The 24,467-nt window shown below is 31.0% G+C and overlaps 2 protein-coding genes across 2 annotated transcripts; one reads left to right on the plus strand and one right to left on the minus strand.

Moving 5' to 3' along the window:
• Positions 1-14,027: 14,027 nt before the first annotated feature.
• On the plus strand, positions 14,028-21,265 carry LOC18036685 (probable LRR receptor-like serine/threonine-protein kinase At3g47570). Its single transcript, XM_006427014.2, has 9 exons — positions 14,028-14,037; positions 14,149-14,220; positions 14,320-14,391; positions 14,789-14,860; positions 16,299-16,370; positions 16,470-16,541; positions 18,550-20,541; positions 20,672-20,970; positions 21,227-21,265. Exons 1-9 carry the CDS (start codon positions 14,028-14,030, stop codon positions 21,263-21,265), a joined length of 2,700 nt encoding a protein of 899 aa, XP_006427077.2.
• Positions 21,266-21,418: 153 nt separating this feature from the next.
• On the minus strand, positions 21,419-24,301 carry LOC112096891 (sericin-1-like). The gene is made up of 2 exons (XM_024181098.1): positions 24,004-24,301; positions 21,419-21,444 (listed from the first exon to the last, which is right to left on the minus strand). The coding sequence occupies exons 1-2, from the start codon at positions 24,299-24,301 to the stop codon at positions 21,419-21,421; spliced, it is 324 nt and encodes a 107-aa protein (XP_024036866.1).
• Positions 24,302-24,467: the final 166 nt, after the last annotated feature.

Below are 24,467 nucleotides of genomic sequence, written 5' to 3' on the forward strand. Positions count from 1 at the left end.
GATTTCGCGGCTGTGTTCTGTGGCATGTGGGGGTGGATTTCGCAGCTTTTGTATTTGTTTTAGAACCTGGAGTTGAAGTTATATGTTTTGTATTTGAAATTTTGTTGAACTAAACTAAAGCAATCTGGATTCTAGAAGCAATTTGGTTCTGGTTTGTGTAACTGTGTTCTTTTTTTTTCCCTTTTTTCCAGCAACTAAAAAATACTAATTTTTGAAGCGAATCTTCGACAATCAAAGAACAGGGTTGTGGATTTGCTTGTCTCGTATCCTTTAATTATTGTTCGGTTCTGAAAATAATTGTAATTTTAAGGATTTTCGATTATCTGGTTTTTTTTTAAGTGCAATTTCCCCTAGTTACAGTTTCAGAGTGAAGGGTTAATTGCAATTTCGAATTTTTTTATAAAATCTAAATTAAAAATGATTGATGGACCGTTTTCTTTGGAGAACTCACTGAAGTGCGGAGAGAGAATGAAAAGTGGGTGCATGGAGTGTGTGGGAAGGCTTGGGTGTAATTGAGATTTTGGTATGAGATAAAATAATCTAAGAATATGGTTGTAATAATTTTTCATACAGTGAAATTATTTTATCTTCTTGTCCTTGACGGCTGTAGCTTTTTACTTTAGAGTTTTTTAAATAAATCTTATTTTGTGTGATTGGTGTATTATCTATCTTTTTTATTTATTTATTATGTTTGACATATTGCTAGCAAAGGTATTGGGTGGGAACAAAAAAATTCCCAACAATTACCAATTGTTTTATAACTTTGTTATGAACAGAGCATGAAGGGACTCACTTATCTAGTAATTTTTTTTTTTTATGCTTTCGCTTCATTTGATTTCGTCTTGTCCTTCTCCTTTATAAAAGTTGTAAATGTTGTAGTATCGAGCTCATCACAAATATCATATTATGGCTAAGGAAGGAAGACAGTTCATTGGCTGCACTCAAGTGTATCAGTGTATTTGGATTCTAGACTGTTAGATGGTTGTTACAGATGTAAGGCCGTTGCTGTGTAAAGTATCCCATGCTGGCAAGTGCGCTATAACAGATTGCGGAGCTGGCACTAATTATTTTAAACTAATATTAGTAATTGGTCTAGAGTGATATGATTTATTCTATTAATAGCTCATTTGAGCTTTGAACCGGTAACGTGTATTGTACTTTTCTGTTACTTCGAATAAAGACAACCTGTAAGTGTGCTGTAACGTGCATTGTTCTTTTTTCTTTCACTTTCTCTTCCATTTTCCCGACTCTCAAACACCGTCAATCCTTGATTTTCTAGAGTATTAGCTGTCTATTTCTACAAACATAGAACTGCTGTTTGTTTGTTTCCAGAAACAATATGCTCCATCCCGTGGTCTCTTCATTTATTGGCTTGTTACTTGTGAACAGGAGGGCTAAATAAAGGGCAAATAAGATGCTGGGCCAATAGGCCCGACGTCACAGATCTTGAATTGATTGTCTCTTCTTTTCTCCACAAATCTTTGCTTAATTTTTATGTTCCCTCAACTTTATTTTCCCCTATTGTGCTAAAATTATTTTTTTTGATACTCTATGCAAAAATTATGATAAAAATGAATTAGTTTAGAACATCAATAAATTTTGATTACGCTATAGATAAGGACAATTACACTTACATCACTCTTATTTAGTTGAATTACTAATAAAATAATAAAATATGATTCTTAACCCTTGCAATTAAATGCTGGTGTTATTTGGTTTAGTTATAACGCCATGCAACAGGTCGTCTTGGTGGGTTCAAATTAATGTACGATCATTCTCAATTTTTAATAATTCGTAATTAAAAATTCCTATATCACAATTAGAATTTGCAAACATGCCAAAGTGAGTTAAATCAAACCTATAAATTCGAGGTCTACCACATGATGAATGCAATTAAAACATCCTCACTGGTCGCTAATTGATTAGTTGTTATTTTTTCAATTTCATTTTATATATCTTTGAAACTTCTAGTTTCCTAACATGTTATTCGCAATTCGTGTAAATTATTATTTTTTAGATATTAGAGCAACAACCAGTATAAAAATAAAATGCACTCTTCTAATGGAAATTTTTCTAGATGCTTCAATGGCAGAATCTCATTGGTCTATAACTTTCACACCTTAGATTCAAGATTCAATTTCAAACCAACGCCGAACAAACAGTATAAACCTTAATAAGTCTGTGGGTGTAGCCCAACAAACTTACTTCCGGCTCACCGAATAATCATCTCTTACGTTACGGCCATGGGACATTGGAATTGGATCAAACCACCGGAATGCACAGCAAAATTAACCCGAATAAACTAAATTAGATCCAACCAATTGAATAGGTTTGGTGTCACTCAGAAAACAAATAAATATATAAAACAACACAATTATCACACAGCTAAATAACACATTTAACATCAATTATCATCACTGAAAAGCACTAATGATATTTGATCTGTCTTTACTCAAACAGTTTCACTGGCACTATTATTGTAATGATTATTTAATGCCGTTCATTCCAGCTCGGTTTGGCTGTTAACTTTATTTAGTTATTTATGAGGGGATTCATTTCTCACCTGAAGCTAGAAATTTACGGATCCCTGGTGTTTGTTGATAGTGCCTTACATGATTACAAAAATGAACAATTTTTTTTTTTTTTTTTGGGGCCAATTGCAGTTTTGATAACAACTAAAATCTGTGTGGTCCGGTTACCACAAAGCCTTGCCCCAGATCTCTGCCATTTTCTCCTCCGCCTCCATTTGGGGAAATTACGACTTACTTTTTGCAAGTTTTTCTTGAAATATTTATTTTGAGAAGAAAACCAACAATACATTTTATGATTTGGGCTGTTTCAAAGATCTTCGCTTGATGTCTCTGCTACTGGTTTTCAGCAGAGTGCCCAAAAATAATCAGTGCACGCACTGTAGGCTCTATTATTATCAGTAAAAAGCATTAGTGATATTTTGGGATCGACTTTTTTATTTGGGAGTGGAAGGATGCTTGAGAGAGTAGAGTGGTGCATCTTGTTCAAACATGCACCGTAGAGAAATTAGTTTAGGCTCTAACCATTGTAATAGTAGAGAAAAAAAATTAATTAAGAGTAATTTTATGACCTTTTAGAAATGAGTGAATTAAAATAATAAATTATAATTTGATAATTATCTTAATTAAAAAATGGGTGTTGAAATAAAATTAGTGAATTTAAATAGCCTGCCCAAAATCCAAACTCGCATACCAATAATTTTCTAATTTTACATAAAGTTTTTCTATATGTTTGATAAAATTTGATTCTCAATTGGTCTAATGGAGAAACAACCAGCCAAAAAATAAAATGAATGCGATTACATGGAAATTTGAAAAGAGCAGTAGATGACATTTATGTGCAAGCAAAATGCAACATTGCATTCTGTTTGTGGGATCCTGGAAAAAATAAAAGAAAGAAAACAGAGTAATATTTTTCTTTACGCCTGGCAGATTCTCGTTGGTTCATTTTTCTTTACGCCTTAGATTCTATGATTCAATTTCAATCAAATACGACAAACAAAAGAAGCCTTTAAGCCTGCAGCTGAAATAGATGGTACTTTAATTTTCAGCTGAACATATACATGGTAAGATTATTATTATTGAGCTTGATGAGGCTATAGAAAATTCAATATCGAGATCAGATAAGGGTCCAATAAATTATAAAAATATTGCAGCTCAAAGCCCATATGATCATGGGCCAGGCCACTACTTGCTCATACTTTGAATCAAAATTAGTGACGTTGGAAGCTGAAAGGGGCAAATGATGAAATGGGGTTCATCATATACTATGCCCAACGGGATAAGATCATCATTTAATTGCCTCCTCCTCTTGTCGATAGATATTTGCCGAATTTTTCTATTTAAAAAATATTATATTGGTTAATATAATTAGAAGTTTTACAAAATATAAGTATAATTTAAAAAAAAATTATATTTGTTAATCTAAATTTTCCATTTGGTGGTTGTGTTTGAAAAATTTTTTAGGTATATTCGGATATACTTTCTCATTATTTATTGATTTTGGACATTTAGACATACTAGTATTCAGTAGTCTTAGGTAATTAGCTAAGAAGTATACGTGACAAAGTATAACACGTGAAAAAATACACAACAAAATTATCAACAATTTCCCATTGACTTAGTCAACTCTCCATTGATTTCATTGACTTGGTCAACTTATGATCTAACTCAACAACTTGAAAATTAAATTATGCTAGTAATTCCGTAAAATTAAAATTTATCTCCCAAAATTGATAAATACTATGTCACTTTGTCAAATTACTTAGGATAAAAGTTATGTGGCTAAAAACTTTTTAAGATGAGTTGTATGCTAATTGAGAAGGACAAGACACAAAAGAATTCAATGAATGCTATATCACGCAACAATACTTGACTTTTTGTCTAAAAAAGGACTAAAGAAACATGCCAAGCAACAAATAAAAAGTTGATAGGCACTATTTAAATAGTATTAATATGGCAACAAAAAACATGCGAGCAAAGTAGACTATTCCTTTATTCTATAAATAGCTCATTTGAGCTTAGAACCTTTAAAGTGTGTCGTACGTTTCTCTTACTTCCAATAAAGATTTTCTCTATTCCCTTTTCTTCCACTTTCTCTTCCATTTTCACGATCCCCAAACACCATCAATCCATGATTTTCTAGAGTATTAGCTGTCTATTTCTACAAACATAGAATTGCTGTTTTAAGAAACAAAGTAGTCTGTCCTGTCACCCATGATTGCCTCTTTCTTTTCTCCACAAATTTTTGGTTAATTTTTATGTTCCCTCAACTTTTTTCCCCTTTAGCACCAAAATTCATTTTTGATACTTTATGCAAAAATTATGATGAAAATGAGTCACTTTAGAACATCAATAATTTTTTTTTACATCCAAGATAACGACAATTACACTTAGATCACTCTTACTTAGTTGAATTATATATGTAATAATGTTGCCTTAACAAAATATGATTCTTGATCGTTGTAATTACGAGCTGGTATTCTTTGGTTTTAGTAGTAGGGCTTATAACGCTGTGCAACAGTTATTGGTGGGTTCGAATTATTATACGATCATTCTAAATTCTTTACGGTACGTAATTAAAAATTCCTATATCACAATTAGAACTTACAAACAAGTCAAAGTGAGTTAAATCAAACGTATAAATTCGAGGTCTATTACAAACTTCTAAAAAAGATTTTCTCTGTTCTTTTTTCTTTCACTTTCTCTTCCATTTTGACAATCCCCAAACACTGCCAATCCTTGATTTTTTTAGTATTAGCTGTCAATTTCTACAAACACAGAACTGCTGTTTGTTTGTCTAATTACTTTCAAGAAACAAAACTGTTTGTCATGTGGTCTCTTCGTTTATTGGCTTGTGAGCAAATAAGATATTGGTTTAACAAAATCTAACCCGTCAGTATTCCATATCACATGATTAACGTATTTAAAAAATCTTAGCTGTTCCGTTGCTTGTTTTACAATTCTTTTATATATCTTTGAAACTTTCTGCTTCCTGACACATCATATTGTTCTCAATTCATCTAAATTATTTTTTTCTTTAAACACTGCAGCAACAACCGGTATAAAATAGAATGAACTCATTTTTCTCTTAACAAACTTAAAAGGTATTCCCCATCCCACGTGTCCCCAAATCTTCGTATTTCCAAACAAACCCCTGCCAAATAGAGAAGAGGATGGCTTTTATTGCAAACTGTATGAGCGTTATGGCCATGCATGGGACATTGGATCAAAATCAAACCAATGGATTGTAAAGCAAAATTACCGATTAAAAATTCAACCAATTGAATCGGTTTGGTGTCACTTAAAAAATAAACAATATATAAAACAACACAATTATCATTTTAATGAGCCACTGTTAAATTCATTCAGTCAGTATTTTTCTTTTCCCATTTTCAATGAATGCTTAATATAGAAAACAATCTGTCCCATTGAACACTGTTTAAATCATTCCCTAATTTGTTTAACACGCAAAGAATATTCTTATTCGGCTCGGCAGCCAATCCGTTAAAATTTGTTAAAATTTATTTAAGTGATGACTGTGATATGACTCGATCAATCGTTTAATTTGTATAATTTATAAAAATTTGAGCTTCAAGTAATGTAGATAGAATGGTTAATTATTTTAATATTCAGATAAATTGATATATGTCATTATATTATGAGTGGATGAAATATCCAATAGAAAAAAAAATGTTTGTATTCGTCATTTTTAGTGGGAATCTATTTAGTGTAACTTATCCATAAAAATGGTTGCCGACTTATCTTGTTTCTCATTTTGTTTAATTTTCATAAATTTGACTCACGATTAATTGTGAGTGAAGATTTTTTAGGAAAAAAATCTGGTCTTCTATTTATTTTGTAGGATTTAAAAGATTAAAAAACTTTAATACATATAATTTTATGTTCGAAACTAAATACTCGTAGCATTGCTGCTTCTATAAATAACTCATTTGCGCTTCCAACTTGTTATTTGTATTTTACGTTTTTGTTTCTCTTCATAACGATTTTATTTTTTTTCTTTTTTCCATTCACTTTTTCTTCCATTTTCCCGACTCCCAAACACCACTAATCCTTGATTTTCTAGAGTATTAACTGTCCGTTGGGTTAAGGATCGACAAAAATGTTATAACCTATAAAGCATGGATAATTAATTAATGGGAATGCACCTCTCATCTTTACCATTCTCTTTGTCATTGTCAGAATTCAGCTGTTTATTAATAAAGTGAATAAATTTATCTTTTAATAATATGTTTCTTGGCTGTTTTTTGTGTATTTTTGTGTGCAAATAGCATTATTCATTAGTAATTAGTTTGGAGTAGCTCATTTTAGCTTAGCTCATTTTATGTTTCTGTTAATCTTTAATAAAGATTTTCTCTTTTTTTTTTTTTTTTTTTCCTTTCACTTTCTCTTCCATTTTCCCCGACTCCCAAACACCACCAATCCTTGATTTTCCAGAGTATTAGCTCTCTATTTCGACAAACGCATAACTGTTGTTTGTCTAACTACTTTCAAGAAATAACGCAGTCTGTGGTTTATTGACTTGCGAACGGGGCTAATTAGTCACGGTCCGATTGTCTGACTTCTCCATTGACTCGGTCAATTCACGACCTTGACCTGCACAGTTGATACAAACGGACTTCTCCATTTGAGGTGCACAAAACTTTCTTGAGTCATTTTGTTTGGTGATGATGAATTGGATGTCAGTTCATGAGTTTCATGATGAAGAGGACCAAAAACATTATTTTATTATTTAAAGAAGACTAACGATTATTTCGATGGTCATTTTATTATTTTTTTAAAAATATCCAAATGGTGAAATTTTAAAGAATTAAGGTGCTTGACTTCTTTACACAGAATTACAAAGCAAAACAATTAAGAAATTAAATACTCGTCATCCAAGTGAGAAGAGATTGGGTTGTTGACACATTAAATAAAAGAAAAATCAATTAAAAGCACAACAATTCAATAATTTCATTCTCAATCATATCAAAAATAAAATTTACTGTACATTGTTGCTCGGTTCTGTAAAAAAAAAAAAATTATTAGGGATTTGCAGTTTTTTTTAGTGTAATTTTCGTTAATTACAGTTTGGTCTGAAGGGTTAAGCACATGGATCATAATCATATTATGGCCTAAGGAAGGAGCACAGTATTGGCTGCACTCAGTTTACAGAATATTTTGGGATTCAAAAAAATATGTTTTATGTATTAAAAAAGATTAAAAAAGAGTCTGCTACCTGTAACTATGTTTTATGTTTCTATTACTTTCTAATAAAGATTTTCTCTGTTTTTGTTTTTTTTTTTTTTTCCCCTTTTACCTTCTCTTCCATTTTTTTCCCCTAAGGAAGGAGCACAGTTCATTGGCTGCACTCAGTTTACAGAATATTTTGGGATTCAAGACTTTAGGTTGTTCCGGATGCAACTTGCAAAGGCTGTTGCTGTGTAACTGTATGCCATGCTGGCAAGTGTGCTATAACAGATTGTAAACTAATTAGTACTGGAAAATCCTATTTGCACAAAAAATTGCACAAAATAAAGAGAATGAGAATACTTGTGCAAAAAAAATAAGATTAATAAAGTGAATAAATTTATCTTTTAATAAAATATTTCTAGTCTTTTAGTGTTTTCGTGTATTTTTGTGTACGTGCAAATAACATTACTCACGAGTAATTATGTTTTACGTTTCTATTATTTTCTAATAAAGATTTTATCTGTTTTTGTTTTTTTCCCCCTTTTACCTTCTCTTCCATTTTTCCAACACCCAAACACTACTAATCCTTGTTTTTGGTTTTTTTTCCCCCTTTGGTCTAACTGCTTTCATGAAACAACATACTCTGCGGTTAAAATTAATTGATCATTTTATTTGCTGATAATGAATTGGTTGTCAAGTCATGAGTTTGATGATGCACAGGACGAAAAATGTTATTTTATTATTTAAAATATGACTAACAATTATGTTGATGGCCATTTTATTATTTAAAATATGCAAATGGAATCTTACCGAACTTTAGTGCTTGACTTCTTCATACAGTGCTTGACTTCTTTGTACAGAATTATAAAGTGAAAGAAATTACGAAATTAAATACTTTTCATGCGAGTGGGGGAGATTGGGAAGCGATTACATTACATAAAAGAAAAATAATATAAAAGTACAATAATAATCATCGATGCAAAAATTCTGTAAATTTATGAAATAACTATTGATTTCACTTTGGTAATTACTTTTTAAAAGTAACGTAAACATTTTTATTTTATTTGCATTCGAGCTTTCTTTCTTTTTCGCTGGCCTTTACACTTGACCGTATTTCATGGGGCATATTCAATCTGAATCCTCTGCAAGTTTGTGGCAGTTTGGTTAGTAACGAACTTTTGTAGAATTGCATGAAGATGACGCTTTTATAGACATTTTTTCTTTTTTCTTTTTTTCTTCAGTAAACATATTAAAAATTTAGTTTTTGTCATCATGACTATAACAGTAAAATGAAAATAGTACTCATTTCGACGATAGACAAAAATGTTGTACTCATCCCGATTAATGGGCCACTGATTTCGTCTTCTTAAAAAATTATTATTGCAGTGAGGTAATTGGATCAAAGATGGACGATTTCCATATTTGCCTAACCTAAGTGATAAGAATTTTCATATGAGACATAATCTGATTTATTTTGCTTGACTGTATTCCAAGAGACAGTCATATCTACTAAATGAAACAAATCTTGCTTTTCTAGAGAAATAATGCAACATGCAATTATGCATAAAGGTACGCATCCATGTGAGAAAGTTGACGAAAGCTTCTTTTTCAGTATTGGAAGTGCAATCCACAGCGGAACATTGGATAAAACCAATGGAATGTAAAGCAAAATTACCGATTAAACTAAATTGAAAATCCAACTAGTTGGATCAGTTCAGTGTCACTCAAATATATATATATATAACAACACAATTATCATATTAATGAGGCACTGTTAAATTTGAATATTTTTTTTTTCATTTTTAATGAATGCTTAATATGACAAACAATTTGTTCCATTGAGCACTGTTTAAGTCATTAAATGAAGATGAATACTTCTATACAAAACAATTATTCTCTTATTTATCTGACACACAAAGAACTTTCTTGCTCAGCTCGGCGGCCAATCCTTTAAAGTTTGTTAAAATTGAGTTAATTGATGAACGAGACATAACCCGATAAATCGTTTAATTTGTGTAATTGATAAAAATTTGAACTTCAAATAATATAGATAGAATGATTAATTTTTTTTCAATATTTAAATAATTGATATATGTCATGTTACAATGAGTGAAAGAATGAAGTGTCTGATAGAAAACACAATGTTTATGTTTGTATCAAAAATTTTAAGTGCGAATCTATTTAGTGTATAGGATATATATAAAAATAGTTACCAACTTCTCTTGTTTCTCATTTTGTTTAATTTTCATAATTTGACTAAGGATTAATTATGAGTCAACGGTTTATTAGAAAAATATGATCTTCCATTTACTATTAAAGATTAGCGTGATTTAATTATTTAATGGTCGTTCAATTTTATTGGTTACCAAATTCTCTAGGATCGCATGTAGATTATACTTTTATATATAAAAACAAACACTGTCAACAAGCATTAATGTCATTTGACGCATGAAAGACAATTAGTCCCATTTTTTGTCCTGTTTACTTGAACACCACTAATTCCACTAATTCCAACAATTTATCCAAAAAAATTAGTTACTCTTCTTTTTTTTCTTTTTTTTCCGATCTGTTAATGAATGCTCCTACTCCTATCGGTTCTATATCCAACTCGACCTCGGAAGCTAATTCGCGTTGCTATTCCTACTTTTCTTGTTATACTACTTAATGGCACTGGTGAAGCCTCGAATTATCAAACAAAAAGCAAAAATAGTTCAATATATGTTGTCCCACTGAGCATTGTTAAATTCATACGATAAAATGAGCACTTATATTAAAAAAACAATCAGTCTCATTACGTGCTCTTTCATTGACATAGGCAATTTGCTATCTAACTTGTGGCACTTTTATGAATTTTCAAGACGGGTGAATTTTTCAAATTTAAAAGAAAAAAAATACAGAAATGTAATTTCAATTTATCCAAAAATTTGAGTTTCAAGGAATACAGCATTTATTATATGTCATGTTAATATAGAGAAGAAAATTTTAAAAACTTCTTTTTGGATGAATAAAAGTATTTTCTGATAAATATTTCACAATCATATTTAAAAAATTTCACTCCTCTTGGTGCATAATTTAAGAATTTAACATTATAAATTAATCTTTTTAATCAAAGTAATAACCTCTCCTCGGTCTGCAAATGCTAAAATTTAATATTATATCCATTGACGATATTTGCTCCAAATTCACGAAAATAAAATTTCTAACAGAATTATGAAATTCGTTACTAGAAATTTGTATAAAAGTTGTGAGAATAGAGGGTTTGATCATAGGAAATTAATATATCCCTATCCGATGCAAAAATGATTGTAAAGAAAAACAAAAGTCACGGGCTTATTTAGAAAAAAGAAAAAATTACATTCCAATTTCCAGTTATTAACAAAGGATAGGCTTTGGTTGACTGAGGTCAGCCTTAACGCACACCGGTCTTTTTCTCCTCTACATCCTTAGAAATTTTGGTTTCACTAAAAATACTCGGTATATAGCAAACTTATAAGTGTTCTTGCATTACCAATCCAACTAAGCACACTGTCACGGGATGAGTGTTTTGCGCAGCTAACCCGTGCGGCACTTAGACAACTTTGCCGAATGTTGCTAAGTAAGCCTAGAGATTCTCGAACAAGAGAAGAGAGCAATTGAGCCAAAGAAACTTGTATTACACAAAGAGAGATTACAATGCTTGTTGGATACAAATGCTTAATGCCATCCCATATTTATAGGGGAGGCTTTGCCTAACTTTGCCTAACTTCACCTAACTTCACCTAACTTTGCCAAACTTGGTCAAACTCTAGAGTATTTTACAATTTCCTAGCTATTTGCATGTGCTGGAATTGTATAAAGTATTCTAGAATATTTACATGTTCACATGTGCTAGAGTTGCCTAGAACCTTCCGGAATTGGGCCAAGCTAGCACTCTTGGCCTTGTGTTGGCTCTCTAGCCCGAAATTGTGGGCAATTGGGCTAGCGAATTGGGCGGTCCGCAACAACACGCTTACAATATAAATACTCTCATCTCATGGAAAGAGTTCATTCTTTCAGGATGATGAGCAGATTTCTCTTACTCCGTTGTTTGATTCTTATTTCCTTATTTATCGCGGCAGCAGCAGCCAACACAAGTTCTACTATCACAGACCGAGATGCTCTGTTAGCCCTGAAAGCTCACATAACTCATGATCCGACCAATTTCTTGGCCAAGAATTGGAACACAAGTACTCCTGTCTGTAATTGGATAGGTGTCGCTTGTGATGTCCATAGCCATAGAGTCATAGTCTTGAATATTTCAAGCTTAAATCTCACAGGCACCATCCCTTCTCAACTTGGGAATCTTTCTTCTCTGCAATCACTCAATCTCAGTTTTAATCGACTTTCTGGTTCCATTCCCTCCGCCATCTTCACCATGTCTACACTGAAAAATGTTACCTTCCGTGAAAATCAGCTCTCTGGGCAAATTCCGACAAATATTTGTAGTAATCTTCCTTTTCTTGAATTTCTTTCTTTGACCGGAAACATGTTTCATGGAGGAATACCGTCCGCTCTATCAAAGTGCACATATTTGCAAAAATTAAGTTTGTCATACAATGATTTGTCGGGGGTCATACCTAAAGAAATCGGCAAGTTGACCAAACTCAAGCATTTATATCTTGGCTTTAACAGACTCCAAGGTGGTTTAATTATGAAAATTGTTGCATAAGTTGTAGTATGAATAATGTTCCATAATACAGTTTGCACACGTTGATTAATTTGCAGGAGAAATTCCTCGAGAGTTTGGCAATCTTACGGAATTGGAGTGGTTGGCGTTGGCAGGCAACAATCTCCAAGGCATGATTTTAAACTTTTTGAAATTTTATTTTAGCTATGCTTGCTTCTGTATTCATTCGCTTGTTCTTTGATTATGCGATGATTTATTGTTTTTCTTTCAGATAGAGATAAAGCTCCATGTCTCCCCTCACTCATTTCATTCTTTAATTTATGCAGATAAAAATTAAAAAAATGTTTTGTAATTTTCTTTTGTCATATTGCAACTTCCGTTTTGAAGCTCCCAATTAAGTCGATGAAAATGAATGATGTTTTATTCTTATTCTTGTCAGCCTAATTCGTATATAATTGAAGAGTAAATTGTTATTACGATATTCGTCGGCCAATAAATTCTTCTTTTTTTCCCCCAAATATGAGTGATCAAATTGTTTGCGCATATATAAATGTACTTAATTTGCAGGAGGTATTCCACGGGAATTGGGGAATCTTACAAAATTGGAGAGGTTACAACTGTTCGAGAATAACTTGACCGATAACTTTCTATACAATATATATACGAGACATCTTCCGCTTTTTATTAGAAATTATAAATTCAAGTGAAATCTTAATTAAAAGATTTCAAGTCTCTCATTACATATTCTCACATGAGGATGTGTCGTTACCATTATCTAACATTATTCCGTTTTTTATTAGAAATTAGTTTGTGTTAATTCAAAATTCTGTAGCATTTAAAAAAAATTAAAAACACGTGGAATAAATTGTTAATCTTTCTTCTTTACTGAATTTGGATTTCTCAAAAATAATCTTGACAAGTATGCTTCACTAATGATACACATGTGTGACAACTTCATAAAATATTTTACAGGGAATCACTAATTATGTTTAAATAATTAGAGATGTCAGCAGTGATACATAATTTCTTAACAAGCACCATACTAAAAGAAATCAACAATTTTATTAATCTTAAGGAGTTACATCTTCAATGCAATTATAACATAAATTTTTAGTCATCAATCGCATAATATTTTATCTTAACGGATGATGTTCAGTCTTGGAATTTATAATATCTTGAAGGTTAGTAGCTTTGAAAATAAGAAATTGTTCATTTGCTAAAAAGTTAACTTAGTATTTTAGTTTTTCAATTGAAAATTTTGAAAAAAGTGTTGAGAACTGGCCCTCCTTATAAATATGAAAAATAGGCTAGAAGAAATTATTTTACTGAAATAAGAGTTAAAAAGAGAGGAGAAGTACAGTACTCATGACTTAGGTTTGCTGTGTGAGCTTATTCTACTTGGGCTTTGGGCTTGATTACGCCCGTTATAATAATAGGCTTTTACTTTCACCACACATGATGATTTCTTAACCTTCCCAATTAGGTTATAGCAATTTATATATAAATAACTAAAGCATACTAAAGCTAGCATTGATGTATGGATGAATGGTGTAAAAAGTGTATCTGTTTTCATGTATTATTTATTCTCTAAAACATATCTGAATACAATTCTTTCAAAATACTAAGGAAATAGCACATGAAATCGGAAATATTTTATTGCGATGAAAATTCGTATATTCATTGTCGTAGAACATATAAAATAGACTATAAATTTATTATTCTTTGAAACAAACCTGATTATAATTCCTTCAAAATTAAGTTTGTCATTAAATGATTTCTCAGGAGCCCTACCAAAAGAAATCGGGAATTTGACCAAACTCAAGGAATTATCTCTTAACCATAACAGGCTCCAAGGTGCGCATGATCACAGAGTTTAATTATGAAAATTGTTGGATAAGTTGTAGTATGAATAATGTTCCATAATACAGTTTACACACGATGATTAATTTGCAGGCGAAATTCCTCGAGAGTTTGGCAATCTTGCCGAATTGGAGCTGATGTGGTTATCAGAAAACAATCTCCAAGGTATGATTTTAAACTTATTGCAATTTTATTCTAGCCTCTGCTTGCTTCTGTATTCATTCGTTTGTTCATTAATTATGCTGTGATTAATTGTTTTTCTTTCAGATAGAGATAAAGCTCCATGTCTCTCCTCACTCATTTCATTCTTTAATTTATGCAGATAAAAATTAAAAAAAAAATGTTTTGTAATTTTCTTTTGTCATATTGCCACTTCCGTTTTGAAGCTCCCAATAAGTCGATGAAAATGAATGATGTTTCATTCTTATTCTTGTCAGCCTAATTCTTATATAAATGAAGAGTAAATTGTTATTACGATATTCGTCAGCCAATAATTTTTTTTTTTCCCCCAAATATGAGTGATCAAATTGTTTGCGCATATATAAATGTACTTAATTTGCAGGAGGTATTCCACGGGAATTGGGAAATCTTACAAAATTGGAGATATTACATCTGTGGAAGAATAACTTGACCGGTAACTTTCTTTACAATATATATACGAGCCATCTTCCGCTTCTTAATTAATAGATTTCAAGTCTCTCATTATAAATTCTCATATGAGGATGTGTCGTTACCTCTATCTAACATTATTCCGTTTTTTATTAGAAATTAGTTTGTGTTAATTCAAAATTCTGTAGCATTTAAGGAAATTAAGAACACGTGGAATAAATCGTCAATCTTTCTTCTTTACTGAATTTGGATTTCTCAAAAATTATCTCAACAAGTATGCCTCACTAATGATATGCATGTGTGACAACTTCATAAAATATTTTACATGAAATCACTAATTATCTTTAAATAATCAGATATGCCATCACTGATACATAATGTCTTAACAAGCATCATACCAAAAGAAATCAACAATTTTATTAATCTTAAAGAGTTACATCTTCACTGCAATTATAACATAAATTTTTAGTCATATCGCATAATATTTTATCTTAACGGATGATGTTCAGTCTTTGAAAATAAGAAATTGTTCATGTGCTAAAAAGTTAACTTAGTATTTAAAGTTTTCCAATTGAAAATTTTGAAAAAAGCGTTGAGAACTGGCGCTCCATAGTATTTCAGCGGATAAATATGAAAAATAGGCTAGAAGAAATTATTTTACTGAAATAAGAGTTAAAAAGAGAGGAGAAGTACAGTATTCATGACTTCGGCTTTTTGTGTGTGCTTATTCTACTTGGGCTTTGGGCTTGATTACGCCCGTTATAATAATAGGCTTTTACTTTCACCACCCAATTAGGTTATAGCAATTTATATATAAATAACTAAAGCATGCTTAATGTCACGGGACGAGAGGTTTCGAACCCGTGCGGCACTCTCGCATCCCATACTACGAGAGTAAGCCTAGTGGAAATGGCACAATGTCGACTGGTTTCGCCCTGCCTTGGGTTCATCAGGAGAACGGCTTCAGTTCCCAACCAGTGTGCGTCAGGATTTTCTTAGACCCCTCTTCAGCATTAAGTCCTCGACTAGCGACAAGCTCCCCAAACTCAACCGGGTCGGCCTGCCTGAACTCCAAAGAGTCTAGGGCATTGTATTCCCCACACACACATTCCTGAAGCACATCTCCAACAATCAGCACAACCATCATCGACACTAGCGTACAAGCGCATATCTTGGGTGCCACGATTGCGGTCCGTGACATTAAGCTAGCATTGATGTACGGATGAGTGGCGTCAAAAGTGTATCTGTTTTTATGTATTATTTATTCTCTAAAACATATCTAAATACAATTCTTTCAAAATACCGACGAAATAGCACATGAAATCGGAAATATTTTATTGCGATGAGAATTCGTATATTCATTGTAGTAGAACATATAAAATAGAGTATAAATTTATTATTCTTTGAAACAAACCTGATTATAATTCCTTCAAAATTAAGTTTGTCATTAAATGATTTCTCAGGAGCCCTACCAAAAGAAATCGGGAATTTGACCAAACTCAAGCATTTATCTCTTGACCATAACAGGCTCCAAGGTGCGCATGATTACAGAGTTTAATTATGAAAATTGTTGCATAAGTTGTAGTATGAATAATGTTCCATAATACAGTTTACACACGATGATTAATTTGCAGGCGAAATTCCTCGAGAGTTTGGCAATCTTGCCGAATTGGAGCTGTTGTCGTTATATGAAAACAAACTCCAAGGTATGATTTTAAACTTTTTGCAATTCTTATATTGTTGAAGAATTAATTGTTATTATGACATTTTGAGATTAATTGTCATAGGAGGATGTGTTGTTATTACTATTTAACATTATCTCGTTTTTTATTAGAAATTAGTCTGTGTTTATGCAAAAAAATTTAGCTTCTAAAAAAAGTATAAAAACACATGGAATAAATCGAAAATCTTTCTTCATTACTGAATTTGGATTTCTCAAAAACTACCATGATAGTTATGTTAGTGTCTTACTAATGATATGCATGTGTGACAGCTTCATAAATTATTTTACATGGAGGATTGGAGATCTTAGATATGTCTGAAAATTTTTTAACTGGTATCACTCCATCTATCTACAAATTGCTTTTCTCTATTAAATTTTGCTGTGTACTTATTTTGCTTGGGCTTCGGGCTTGATTACACACGGTTGAACACTTACATCCCCCGACATAGGCTTTTAGGGATGAGTGGCGTTAAATGTTTATCTACTTTTATGTATTATTATTCTTTGAAACAAATCTGATTATAATTCTTTTAAAATACAGATTAAATAGCACGTGAAATCGGAAAATATTTTACTGCGATAAGAATTCATATATTCATTGTACTAGCACATATAAAATAGACTATAAATTTAGTTCCAAAATACATTCTTATCTTCATATAAATTTTACATTATTAATTTAAATTAATATTAAAATATGTTGTTTCTTTCACTATGTTATTTTATTTACACAATGATGTGACTATTGGAATTAATAATACTTTTAATTATTTTGTAAAAATATAAATTTAATACTTTGTTAACATTTTATCTACATATAATAATTAAACTGAAACTTGTATTTAAAAAATTCTAGTTACGCATATTCATTTCATGACATAAAGTGTATATTTATGCTAATTTACCATTATCAAAAAAATGCTTTGAGACAAATAATCTAATTTAAATTCTATATTTAAAATAATTGCATTTATTATATTTTGAAAAAAATTTATTTGCAATTATTTTAAATCGTTGGATTCAATTTTTCGTTGTTATTAAAGTCAAATGGTATAAATGTATAATAGTCAAAAACATATTTGTATGATCATTTTTCAATGTATAAATTTTCTTAGTTAGTAGGAAAATTAGAAATTGTTGATTTACTCATAAATAAATTTAATGTTTAGCATTTCAATTTTGGAAAATTTGAGCTACACGTTGATAACTTTGAATCGGTCGAGCCGAGTTTCTCTTCCTTGACCCACGGACCCATTGAAAGTTCTATTCGAATTGAGTTTCCCGGTGCTTATAAAAAGCATTTCTTTTCCTTGTCGCAGTAATTTATTCACAAATGAGTTGATTAGCATCGAAGTTACCTGAGAGTCTGAGACTATGTTAATAGGAGAAATTTGAAAAGAAATTATTTTACTGAACTAATTTATTTTATCTTGCTGTAACTGAAATACTACTTTTTTTTTGGGGCTATCACTGGGGCTTGATTTACTTTAATAGTAGCAGCCACCCACTCAGGCGTTTTTTACTTCTCACCACACAATTTGATCTTTTAATTTGTTTTAACCACAAAATCTATCTATTTCTCACCTATTGCTTACTTAAATTGCATACATATTTTACCTACTAATTTTTATAAATATTAGTCAAATATATTTTATTACGTTTCTCTCGTAACTACTCCAAATGTGTACTATTAATACTTAACCCTCCCTTTTAATTTACCGTGCAATCTATCTATCACTTAAGTCACATATATATTTTACCCCAAAAAATATAAAAATAAAAGAAAAAGAATATGCGTAGCAATTTGCATATAACTAACAAAGCATTGACGGTGTGTAGCTTTCAATACTTCACGAGTGGCTTTTCTTGTGTGTTAGTACTTGTAATAATTGTGTAGCGTATAAATGACATTTTATTATTAAAGTGCGTCCATTTTTAGATATTACTTATTATTTGAAAAATAATCTGAATATAATTCTTTTAAAATGCAGGGGAGATACCGCTTGAAATCGGTAATCTCCGAAATTTGAAGGACTTGATCCTTAGTGAAAACAAATTAGTTGGTATTGTCCCATTTGCAATCTTTAATGTGTCAACGCTCAAATTACTTCAGCTTCAAAATAATTCTCTCTTGGGATGTCTTTCGTCCATCGCAAACGTCCGACTACCAAATCTTGAAGAGCTTGATTTGTGGGCTAATAATTTCAGTGGCACAATTCCTCATTTCATCTTTAATACTTCTAAGCTCTCTAGACTAGATTTGAACAGCAACTCATTCTCCGGTTTTATTCCCAACACATTTGACAACTTAAGAAACCTTGAGTGGCTTAGTTTACGAGATAATTATTTGACATCTTCAACTCCAAAATTGAGCTTTTTATCCTCGTTGTCAAATTGCAATTCTTTAAGATTTATTGACTTATCAGATAATCCACTGGATGGCATTCTTCCTAAGACGTCTATCGGTAATCTTTCTCATTCTTTGAAAGAATTTTACATGTCCAATTGTAATGTTAGTGGCGGCATCCCTGAAGAGATCAGCAACTTGACCCACTTGACAACCATTATTTTAGGAGGCAATAAATTGAATGGATCAATTCCGATTACTCTCGGCAAATTACAAAAGCTTCAAGGTTTGGGTCTTGGAGATAACAAATTAGAAGGATCAATCCCAGACGATATTTGTCGTTTGGCTGAACTGTATAGATTGGAGCTGGGCGGCAATAAGCTTTATGGATCAATCCCTACATGCTTCGGTAATCTGGCTTCTCTGAGGATACTGTCGTTGGGTTCCAATAAGTTAACTTCTATTCCCTTAACTTTTTGGAACCTTAAGGATATCTTGCAACTCAACTTTTCATCAAATTTTTTGACCGGCCCACTCCCATTAGAGATTGGAAATTTGAAGGTTTTGATTGTAATTGATTTTTCGATGAATAATTTTTCAGGCGTTATCTCAACAGAAATTGGAGGCTTAAAAAATCTAGAATATCTCTTCTTAGGATATAATAGATTGCGAGGATCGATTCCTGATTCATTTGGTGATTTGATAAGTTTGAAATCTTTGAATTTGTCCAATAATAATCTCTCTGGGGCTATTCCTACATCTTTAGAGAAACTCTCATATCTTGAAGACCTAAATCTTTCTTTCAACAAGCTAGAAGGAGAAATTCCTAGGGGAGGATCTTTTGCAAACTTCTCAGCTGAATCATTTGAGGGAAATGAATTATTATGTGGTTCACCCAATTTACAAGTCCCGCCATGCAAAACTAGCATCCACCATACATCATGGAAAAATTCTCTTCTCCTAGGGATTGTCTTGCCATTGAGTACTACATTATTGATAGTAGTCATTTGGTTGATCCTAAGATATCGACAGAGAGGAAAACAACCATCGAATGATGCTAATATGTCACTAGTAGCAACGTGGAGAAAATTTTCATACCTAGAACTTTGTCGAGCAACAGACGGATTCAGTGAAAACAATCTAATCGGCAGAGGAGGTTTTGGCTCTGTTTATAAGGCAAGACTTGGGAACGGGATGGAGGTTGCAGTGAAAGTTTTCAATTTGCAATGTGGAAGAGCGTTCAAGAGTTTCGATGTTGAATGTGAAATGATGAAAAGTATTCGCCATCGAAATCTTATCAAAGTTATTAGTAGTTGTTCAAATGAAGAGTTTAAAGCATTGGTATTAGAATACATGCCTCATGGAAGTTTGGAGAAGTATCTGTATTCAAGTAATTGCATTTTGGATATTTTTCAAAGATTGAACATAATGATAGATGTTGCATCAGCTTTAGAATATCTGCACTTTGGTTGTTCAGCTCTAGTAATTCATTGTGACTTAAAGCCCAGCAATGTATTGTTAGGCGATAATATGGTTGCTCATTTGAGTGATTTTGGCATCGCGAAGCTCTTAATTGGAGAAGATCAATCTATGACTCAAACGCAAACACTTGGCACAATCGGCTATATGGCACCAGGTTTGTTCAATATAAAAATTTTCTATTTCTTGTAAACTTCCTAATAAGTTATTTATGTTTCATGATCTTCATTAGATGAGGAAATTCTTATTAATGATATATCTTACTATGTAACTATTGCAATTCATAGAGTATGGAAGAGAAGGACGAGTATCCGCAAATGGAGATGTTTATAGCTTCGGGATTATGTTAATGGAAACCTTTACTGGGAAGAAACCCACAGATGAAATTTTTAACGGAGAAATGACATTAAAGCATTGGGTTAATGAACTGCTACCCATTTCCACTATGGAAGTTGTTGATGCTAATTTACTAAGGCAGGAGGACATACATTTTGCCGCAAAAGAGCAATGTGTGTCATTTATCTTCAATTTGGCTATGGCGTGCACTGTGGAATCTCCTGAGCAGAGAATCAATGCAAAAGAAATTGTAAAAAAGCTTTTAAAAATTAGAGACTCATTACTTAGAAATGTTGGAGGCATATGTATAAGACAATCAAATTTAAATTGATTCTGCCCCTCCTTAATTGCTTGCTATCCTTTTCAGAAACTTGAACGGTTATCCTTCATACAAGTTTCGTTGATATGTTTTGTTATTGCTCTTGCTCATGTTTATTTCTCTGTTTCTTTAATTTGCATGCATGTATTTTTCTTGCTCCTTTATGTTTTTGTTGGTTTGTATGTAGTTTGTTTTTGGGGGTAAGGTTGATTATGTCCTCCCCTAATTAGACGTATCCTTTTTATTTTTATTCAATAAAGCTTCTGTAATACTATCAAGGTTCATCAAAAGAAAATTTTAAATTAATTTTCTTTTCTATGTTAGATAATGAAATTCTAATCTTCATAGTGAATAACTTCAATAATAAAGTGTAAGAGTATTAGTAGTTATGGTTGTTTTCTGAACCTGGAGTCAAGAGCAATTTAACAGCAACAAACAAGTCTCTTGTATAATAGGAAAAATTCTTTTCATTAATCTTATTTGTCTACATGTTCTCCAATTTTCTCCATTAATCTTCGCTCAAGGTTTCATGCTTCCTCTTTGATAAAGGAAAATATTACTCGTGAATATTTCAAATTTTCAATTTGACATGAGCGACTGTTTGCCAGCCATTTGATAAAATGGATATGAGTGGAGTTTTCAATCATTACCTCCTCCAAAATCCTTACAACACCACTTTTTAATTTTATTTTTTATAATCCATTCAGTTTAATTTAAAAAAATAAATCCATTTGTGGAATTTAATCTTTTTCTCATAAATTTCAACCTAAAAAATATATTTCTCTTAAATTTTTATTACAAAATATTTACAAGTTCTAAACTATTAAATTATTTTCTTCTTATTATATAGTTTATATCTCCATAACTCTAAACTCCTATAATTTTTTTAAAAAATATTTTTTAATTTAAAATATAAATATAAAATATAGAATGGAGTGAGAATAAAAAAACTTGTTAAAAGAATAATTCATTTAAGTATTTAACTGAATTTTAAATTAAAATAAGAAATAAATTAATTTATTTTTATTAGTTAAGTAATTTTCAATTGAAAAAAAGCTTTTAGTAATATTATTGAAATATGATTAAAATTCTTATGAATTAAACATTTCGTATAAATACTAGTGATAATTACAGAGAAAGTATGATGAAGTGAAAAAACTTAAATATAAATACTCTAGTATAATTTTACACATGCAACTTATGAACCAGTGATCTTTAGAGCATCATAAAATTGTTTTAACACAATTAATTGGTTTGAAAAATTGCCAATAATGTCTACAATGGGATTTAAAAGATTAAACTACATATATAAGACATGATATCATTTAAGACGACTTACAGATTATGAGAAATATTTTGATCTTCCAAATATTTAAAATGTCAATTAGACTGAGTCTATGCAATGAAAATTTCAAATAAAAAATAAACCCTTTATCTTCTTTTAATCATAAGTGTGATCTTAATCATTAAAGTCATTTAATGTCCATTACTTATTCATTTTTTTAATTACCTAAATGACATTGAAAACTCTACTCAATATTAATTCATTCAAATGTTTTGTTTTAAGGTAATCGGAAACTGCAAATGAAACAAATGCTTGAAATCACAAACGGCCTAAAATTAGATTTTCATTTTTCAATGTTGCAGTGACTTTGATGTTGATATTGAAATTTTATTTGTAACTTATATAAAGGCCTCAATTTTATCATAATTGGTTAGTAAGGCTACGTAGGGACCATCGATAAATTTTGGGATTGGATTATATTTTTGGAACTAAAAATTTAATTTCATCCTATGTTATGTTTGGCTGTTAGGACTAGCAACTTACTCTAAAATTATTGAAATTATTGATGTTTTATATTATAATCTTTTCATTACAACTTTAAACATTATTGGTAACTTAAATCATTTTTTAAATTAAATATAAAAATTAATTTAATTAAATATAAAAATCATTTAAATTAAATATAAAAATCATTTAAATTAAATATTAACATTAATTCATAATTTTTTACCTAGAATTTTATATTATATTAAATACTAAAATTCTATTCGATAATGTATTATCATTTATTTAATAAATGTTTAGTATGTTATATTATTATTTAAATTAATTTTTTATTTACATATAAACATAAATTATTATTTACTAATTTAAATTTATTATAATTAGTTAAATAATAAAACATAAATGATTATATTGAAAATATAAATAGTATTCTAATGTATTATAGTCTAAATCTTACCCCTATGAGATTATTTTATACACCTTTTATTATATTAACCACATTTATAATGCAGTGCAATGTAACAAAAAATTATAACCAAATATGAGTTAGCATGAAAATAATATTTTAGTGCAATATAATACAATGTAATGTAAGCTAACAAATGGATATTTAATGGAAGCAAAAATTGCATATGGCTTGTGGGTCTCTTAAAAGACAATGAATAAACCAATATGATACACTGATTCTGTCATCTTTAATGGTGTCTTTACTAAATGGGAATCAGAATAAGTTAGAATTGGAATGAGCTTGAATCGAAATAAGGAATTAGAATAAAAATGAATTGTTTATTTAATTTGTATGAATCAGAATCGGAATAAATTTTACTCAAATTAATATGTTTATTTTCTCTTAAAATTATAATGCACTATTACAAGTTACTAAAAAATCATTTGGTAATTGTTGTCTCTACTACCACTACTACTACCACAACTACTACTACTACTACCACTACTACCACTACTACTACCACTACTACTAGTACTACTACTACTACCACGACTACTACTACTACCACGACTACTACTACTACCACGACTACTACTACTACCACGACTACTACTACTACCACGACTACTACTACTACTACTACTACCACTACTACTACCACTACTACTACTACTACCACTACTACTACTACTACCACTACCACTACTACTACTACTACTACTACTACCACTACTACTACTACTACCACCACTACTACCACTACTACGACCACTACTACCACTACTACCACTACTACCACTACTACTACTACTACTACTACTACCACTACTACTACTACTACCACTACCACTACCACTACTACTACTACTACCACTATTACCACCACTACTACTACTACTACTACTACCACTACCACTACTACTACCACTACTACTACTACTACTACTACTACCACTACTACCACTACCACCACTACCACCACTACCACTACTACCACTACTACTACTACTACTACAGTCTCTCATTTTCTATTTCTAATTTGATGTGGGTCTTACTATTTGGATTCCAATTCTTATATTTATTTGTGAGACAAAATTATGGTGCAACTGTAGTACCATTGGATTCAGCTACAGTTATCATCATGACTTGATATAATGATTAAAAGTAATTGTGGTACATTTATTTATGAAG

This window comes from Citrus clementina, unplaced genomic scaffold (genome assembly GCF_000493195.1).
Source record: "Citrus clementina cultivar Clemenules unplaced genomic scaffold, Citrus_clementina_v1.0 scaffold_7, whole genome shotgun sequence".
In the NCBI taxonomy this organism is placed as follows: Eukaryota; Viridiplantae; Streptophyta; class Magnoliopsida; order Sapindales; family Rutaceae; genus Citrus; species Citrus x clementina.